The 7,215-nt window shown below is 38.0% G+C and overlaps 1 protein-coding gene across 1 annotated transcript; it reads right to left on the minus strand.

Moving 5' to 3' along the window:
• Window positions 1–168: 168 nt before the first annotated feature.
• BDR25DRAFT_374016 (uncharacterized protein) lies at window positions 169–2,596 on the minus strand (the record flags this gene model as incomplete). The annotated part of the gene is made up of 4 exons (XM_033697306.1): window positions 169–424; window positions 455–987; window positions 1,182–1,881; window positions 1,932–2,596. 4 exons carry the CDS (start codon window positions 2,594–2,596, stop codon window positions 169–171), a joined length of 2,154 nt encoding a protein of 717 aa, XP_033544633.1.
• Between the last annotated feature and the right edge of the window lie 4,619 nt (window positions 2,597–7,215).

Here is a 7,215-nt window from a genome sequence, read left to right on the forward strand (position 1 = left end):
AAGGGGGAACGAATGAGAATCGAATTTTGCAAATAATTCTAATAACCCAGGTAATTCTCCTTACATGTCCGGGATGATGTGGTATAGTCCAAAAGGGAATAGCCTAGAGGCTTTTACCATTCAATAAATTCCAACCGTGGCAACATGTTCCCAGCATCAACTAATTCCTTATTTCCCATAGCTCTCACTGAAAGAAGTGTCTTCCCCAACTATGATTTTGTACGCCACCTTTGCATACTCCTCCGCCTGCTTTGAGTGCTTCATAGCCCCCTTAGCCGCAAAGGCAGTGCATGCGTGCATGAATATTTCTACCAAATAGTCCACCACCAAGCCCCACTTGACAACCGCGAAGGCTGTAGGAGAAAGGTCCACACCAACGACAATGAAGCCAAGTGAAGTCAGGGCCTTCCCAACAAACTCCAAGCTCTTGGTCTAATTGTACCGTGAATTGTACGTGCGTATCATTGCTAGTTGTGGGTCCCAGAGCAGAAGACGAGGGAGCCCATCTGCAGGCCGCGCGTATGTTGTATCCAGAGCGTCGAGCAGGCGCTCAATCTTCTTCGCCTGGAAGACACCATTTGCCGCGATATTGAACTCTTGCTTCATCTGCTCCAGCAACTTCCGTCGCTCCGTCACAACAGCAGCTTTCGTAGTCTTGGCGTTGAGGCAGATGGCGCAGTCACAGACAATCCCCCAATGGCTAAGCTTTTTCTGAGCGTTCTTGTCGCCGAGGCTGGTGTACAAGAATGTGATTTCAGTGCCTGGCTCCAAGTCGCAGCATGCGCGTACGATCATCATGTCCCCAATAAATGAGCGGTGGGCGTTGCTGGTACAACTGTGGTTTATATACGATGCTTTTGTCCAGATACCACATGAATAATGGGATGGTTCCTCTTTTGTTTGGTTGGCCATAGTGTCCTTGTGAAACACCAGACTGGAGACTGGACAGCCAAAGACATTGAACGAGATGATTCGATCAACGAGAACCTGGATACGTTTGCGTGTCAGTATTGTATCCTTGTGCTTAATGCAGAACAGGACGAGTAATCTAGAATAAGGATTTGCATTCTTTCAACAGTCTCCCTTATTCTAGCGGGGGGTCATGTTCCAATTCAAGTGATAACATGCTGTACAAATGATACCGTTTGCGGGCTTTTCTGAGGGAGCACTTACGTATCGACGATCGGTTCTGCATCAACTGTATGCGTGCTTGCCTTCTCGTAGGTTCCATGATATAGAGTGGTGAATGGCGGAGCAACTGATGGATTCCGATGCAGCTTGTGCACGATGAGTTTGATGAGGTCAGCCTCTGCGCCCAGAGAGGCATGTTTTGTCTCAGGGTTTAACAACAGGGTTATTTTGGATCTGCCCCCTTCACGCTCGTCTGCGTAAGAATAACTAAATGCCTTCTCGCACAGCAGTAATTCTCCCGCTTTCACAGCCCGAGTGACAAACAGACCGCGGCCTTTAGACTCCGTCTGTCTCACTTCAACAGGGCCAATGTACGTAGCATGATCCAAGTGTGGCGGCCGAAGCTTCTTCGCTTTTGCCTGGAGCAGTTTGAAATCGTAAGACCCAGTCTTTTGCTCCAGGTATCGAGCCCGAGCGCGATCAAGGACTTCTACGGCTCGGGCGTTGTGCGGATAGTTCTTCCGAAGCAATTCGAGCACTTCACAGCTCTCGCCAAAGCGTTCGAGGCAATAGAGAGCTTCCGCGGCACGGAATAGAGCCTTCTCTGGAACGTTGGGGTTGAAGGTAGGGAAGCCTGTGTCGAGGAGTGCAGAATCAAACCTCTTGACTTTAAGGAAAGCAAGCGATCTGTTGCGTTTGATGATATCGATTTCGTTTGGTGTGGCAGGCTGGCGAAGTGCAATCGTGTACCTGTCCAAGTTGTCAGGGACGCTTGTCTCTTCCTGACATGGCATGCTTACTCTGTGATCGCATCCCAATATCTACCTTCTACCAGGGCAATATTTCCCTTGGTCTTCAAAGATTCGGCTGAATGTTCTATCTCAACGAGTCGCGGCTGCCATGGCCCTGGAATCCTGGCATCGTCCCTATTGACATGGATGACATCGGAGAGATGATCTACGCGGAGACCATACTCGCCGTCTGCCATTACCTTGAAGTACGGTTCCTTCACTAGCAAGATTGTACCAACGTCAACGATTTCGATGGCCTTCCGGGTATCCTCGTCCTCCTGCTGGAATAATTGTAGCATTACAGCATCGCGATTCTCATCCTTCATGATAGCCATAATCCCCGTCCTGCGTCTAGGGGGCGTGATGGATCGTAACAGTAGATACGTGCCTCGGTGGTGTGTCTCAAGCTGAAGATCTCTAATCGCAATGCGTCTCAAATCGGCCATCGGCGTGATACATGGATGATATGCTGGCGGGATGAACGAGGAGTGAATCATATGTCCTTTTTCTGTGCCTTTGGTTAGCATGAGAGTTGTCATGAACCGGGTCGATGTATCCTCTCTAGATTTCCGGTCGCGAGGTGGCAGACCTTGGCGGCCTTTGGCATTTTGCAAAACCTGCATCTGGTTGCTCATGAACTGGGCATATGTGTTGGAAACGTTGAACACGTCCATCGTGAACACACTTCAATAGCAACAAGATCTGCTGCTATAGAAAGCACAGGGTGTTACTTGGATTGTGAGAGTAGCGGGTCCAGAGAAAAGGAAAGGGGAAACCAGTCAGTTGAAATAGTAGTTTCGAAAAAGGTTCCGGGTGGCCGTTTGTATTCACAGCAAATTGAAACGAAAAAAGATTTCCAGGGATTTTGTGCTCACAAAAACTTGCGCACATCGTTTCTAGGCAACCATTGGCGAGGCGTTACACAATTGTTTGGATCGGACCCATTTTTCCATTTGCTAACCCTGTGATTTCGAAGTGAATGACTGTCACTGGCTCGTGGAGGTGGCCGTCTGCACGTATCCTTCCACCGAAACGTATTGTGGGCCAACATGCAGTATTGCAAATTTCTATCCGTTATTCCCGATGGTAGGATTCCAAGAGGTACCTGAATGGAGAGGTGCATTGGCAGGGCCGGGGGGACTTTCTTGTTTTATGTTTTCTGACACCGTAGTAGTCCTGAGTTCCTGATTTCCTGATTTCCAAATAGTTTAAGCGAGCATGAGACAGCGAGAAGGTGGCCCGGTTTGTGGGGGATTTTAACCGTATGTTGGAATATGAAGAGTTGGAGGACGAGCTCGACGTGGACAAAAACTGGTCTCTACCCTGAGTTCTACTCTTCTCCCAAGCTTCTAGCGTTCTCGGTCGATTATTAGAACGCCTGAAAAGCGCACATTCGTTTCACTCTCATGGCAAACTCAGCCATATATAGAACGATAACATCAAATTCAGCCCCAGTTGAAATCATTGAACACCCTGTTCTCCTTGGCGAAAAAATAATCGACTACATCCGGTACGATACTCGTACTTTTCAAACAATTCGGGTAGTCGTCCACACAACCGGGCCATATTCAGAGACCTCTCTCCGTAGCCGCAATCATGCTAGTGTATACCTGATCCTAGAACATGAAAAATGGTGAGGGCGTCAGAGTGACAGCCCGAATCAGAATAGTGACCGACCCGAGTTACATTCCAGACATGCTACTCAGCGTTCCCAACCGTACGTAATACGTTTCAACTCGCCGTTTTTTAGGCTGTAACTTCTTAGTTTGTTAGTACGTTTTAATGTAAAAAGAGAATTTAAATCTACTTATAGGGCGTAACTGTTACAGCTTACAATCCTCCTACATTTTAACAGCTTGCAAGACGTTATAGTGTATATAGTCTACTAAGTCCCCTATTTTACTATAAATATAACCCTACTAGAGCTAGTTTTTTTGCAGTTAAAAAGCCTTAATTATTAAGCTAAAAAGCTTATTTTTATTATAAGTAATAGTTCTTTTACTCTTAAAAAAAAACCTCTTATAATTACAGCTTATAAAAAAGATAAATAAGAAGTTAAAAGTAATTTTATATAGTGTAAAGTAAAAAAGTTGTCTAACTTATTTCTACTAAGTAAAAAAGTTAGTAAATAAAAGGCTGTTATTATTAGCTATAGTAATGTCTTTATAGTAGCTGTTATAGTACTGCTGTAACTTTATTATTTTTTACTACTTTTTATATAAGCAGCTGCTAGTAAGAAGGTTTATGTTAATAAAAAAAGTCTTTTTAAAGCTCTTACTATAATAGTTGCTACTAGGTAACTTGCATTACATAGGCTTTTAGGTAATGTTATTATTATTAGCCTTAGCCTTAGCCTTTACATTAATATACTTTTAAAAAATAGCTTTTATTAAAGCCTTAGCTTTTTTATACTATGTAAAGTGCTTTCTCTAGTAGTCCTTAAACTAAATAAGATAAAGTTAAGAGTTTAAAATTATTACTATATAGTAATAAAATATAAGTAGCTTAATAATAAACTTTTTTTAGTATATAAGCAACTTTTTTATGCTAAATGCTACGCTAGATTTAAGGTAGTAATTATTACTCTTACTTTTAAGTTTATTACCTATACATAGAAGCTTAGTATAAAGGTGTTATAAGTTAATAATAGATATTTAAAGAGAGCTATAAAAGCTATTGCTTTTAAAGTATTTTATTATAAAGTAAAAAACTTTAAAAAACTTATAAAAGTAATTAACTTTTTTTTATTTATTTTTAGTAATAACTTTAGTAAAAGTAGAGTTACTAAAGATAGTAAAGTTTATAAAGTTATTATTAGTGCTTTTTTACTTATATATAAACTTAGTAATAGTGTTCTTAAGCTTAAAACAGCAAAGAAGCATAAGATAAACACTGTACTAGTGTACACTACTATCTTGTATAAGATTAAGCGTCCTAAAGCTCTAAAAAAAGTTATTATTATTAAAAGAAGCCTAAAAAGTTATAAAAGCCTTTTATTATTTATATAATGCTAGTACTATGTTTATAAAATTATAAAGTTTTCTAACAACTTTATAGTAGTAATAAAAGTTAAATTATTCTTAAAAAGCTACTTAAGTAAGCTTTACTTTAAAAGCGCTTATCTTTTTACTATAAATAACTGCTTTTACTACTAGCTAAATTGTATAGCTAGCGCAGCGTATACAGTGCTTAGAGGTAAAGGGTATATTAAGATGTTAAGTAAAAGTAAAGATAGTTTTATTATTATTATTTAACATATTATTAGCTACTAAATAATAAAATTTTAATATAATTTTAAAGTTATTAATAACTTTAATAATCTCTAGCGCTTAATTTACTCTAGTATAGTTACTATACAGGTTGCAGAAGCTAATTAAAATGTTGCAGTGTTAGTAGTTAACATTTACATAGTATTATTAGTTAGTGTTTAGTTTAATAAAAGATGCTAAGACACTAAACTAATAAGCTAAAATATACTTACTAATAAAGTGTAACACTACACCTAAAAAGAAGAGGTAGTTTAGAGAAGTTTATATATTAATACTTAACATAATTTTACTTTAGGCTATTCTTAGTATTATTTAAATCTCCTACTTCTACTGTGTATATCCCTACTACACATAGGATAAATATGTAGTGTTAGACGCTAAAAAGGCAGTAAGAAGATTAGCTTTATTTTAGGTAATAATACTTTAAAGTTTTACTAATAATACTATATAAAAAAAAATATTATAAAGTATTACTTAATTAATAACTACTACTTATAAAGCTTTTTTCTACTAAACACTATAAAAAATAATATATAATAAGCCTATAACTTTATAAGCTACTTTAAATAAACTTAAAAAAATTCTTAGCTTATTAAGTAAAAAAGCACTTTTACTTTTTTTACTAATGTCTATTTAGTGCTTTTTTCTAAGGTAGTAAATAATATAAGTGTAACTATTAACTTTCTTTACTTTTTTATAATTGCCTTTAGTGTAGCACCTTCTATAAAGCTATAACTTTATTTTAGAAGCATCTTTTTTATTATTATACACTAAATTAGCTTTATAAAGCTATATTTAGAATAACTAATAATTACTATGTAATTAGCTTTTATGCTTTACTTAGTATTTAAGCTTTTTTAGCCTTAACTTTTTATTTTCTATCTAGATGTTATTCTACTTAATAGTAAATAATACCTTATTATTAAAAGTAAAGTTGTCTAGGTACTTCTTTATAAAAGCTAAAAGACTATTAGATAGTGTGCTATTATAAAAAAAAACTAAGAACTTTAATAATAAAAACCTTAACTAAGTAAGTTAATAAAAACTAGCATAATAAGTAACTTTAGTTTAGTAAAAAAAGCTAGCTTAAAAAGATCCTTAAAATAAAGCTATACACTTACTACACTAAAGAAACTAGAATATCTAGCTTATAATAAGTAAGTTTATAAGTAATTATAATTTTTAACTAAAATTATAAGATTCTACGCTTTAATCCCCTTCTTTACTAGCTTTTTAATTATTGTATAAACTATAGAGTTTTTACTTAATTATTACTCTAAAAATATAACTTTAAATACCTTTCTAACATGTCTTTATAGCTGTCTAATAAGACCTTATATTACTAGGAAATATTGTCTCTCTAAGACGTATTACAGTCTGTAATGGGAGCTGGCTCCTACGTACGTTACGGCTCACACTCCTCCTACGTTTCAACGGCTCACGTGACTGCTACGTTCACGTATCTACGAGTCGTAGTACGTACGGTTGGGAACGCTGAATGCTACTCTGGCTCTGATATCGCTAACATGAATTCCGCTTTGCCATAGTTTGTCGCGACTACGTCATAAAGCACCCTTAGAGGTGAGAGCGCTGTACATAGGATTCAAGATTGTCTACAGACTAAGCTACGTCGTGCAATATGCTCTATGACGATAGATCACATTGTCTAAGTCGCAAGGAAACGATTGTGGAGCACTGGCTATCATTTGGTTAATTAAATCAAACCCCCTTTGTTGCTTTTGTACCTCCTTTGCGATCCTCACCACAGTCGTACTACCTGGCATCCCGATTAGGATTCTGGCGTGAAAGATGCCGAATAAGATATCATTCGTCCTAGGATCATTGCAAAAGTCAAAGGCAGCGAGGTCTATAAATATGGCGTTAGCGAGCGGGTCAGTACAGATGTAGTTGGCTGTCTGGTGTCACGAAACACCGATTTCGGCGCATACAAAATAGGTTAGTCAGATGACAAGTGATGGAGGCTGCTATTTGGTCCCAAAGGTCCAAGCTCCCTCGATTCAAAT

This window comes from Lindgomyces ingoldianus (genome assembly GCF_010093535.1).
Source record: "Lindgomyces ingoldianus strain ATCC 200398 unplaced genomic scaffold BDR25scaffold_27, whole genome shotgun sequence".
NCBI lineage: Eukaryota > Fungi > Ascomycota > Dothideomycetes > Pleosporales > Lindgomycetaceae > Lindgomyces > Lindgomyces ingoldianus.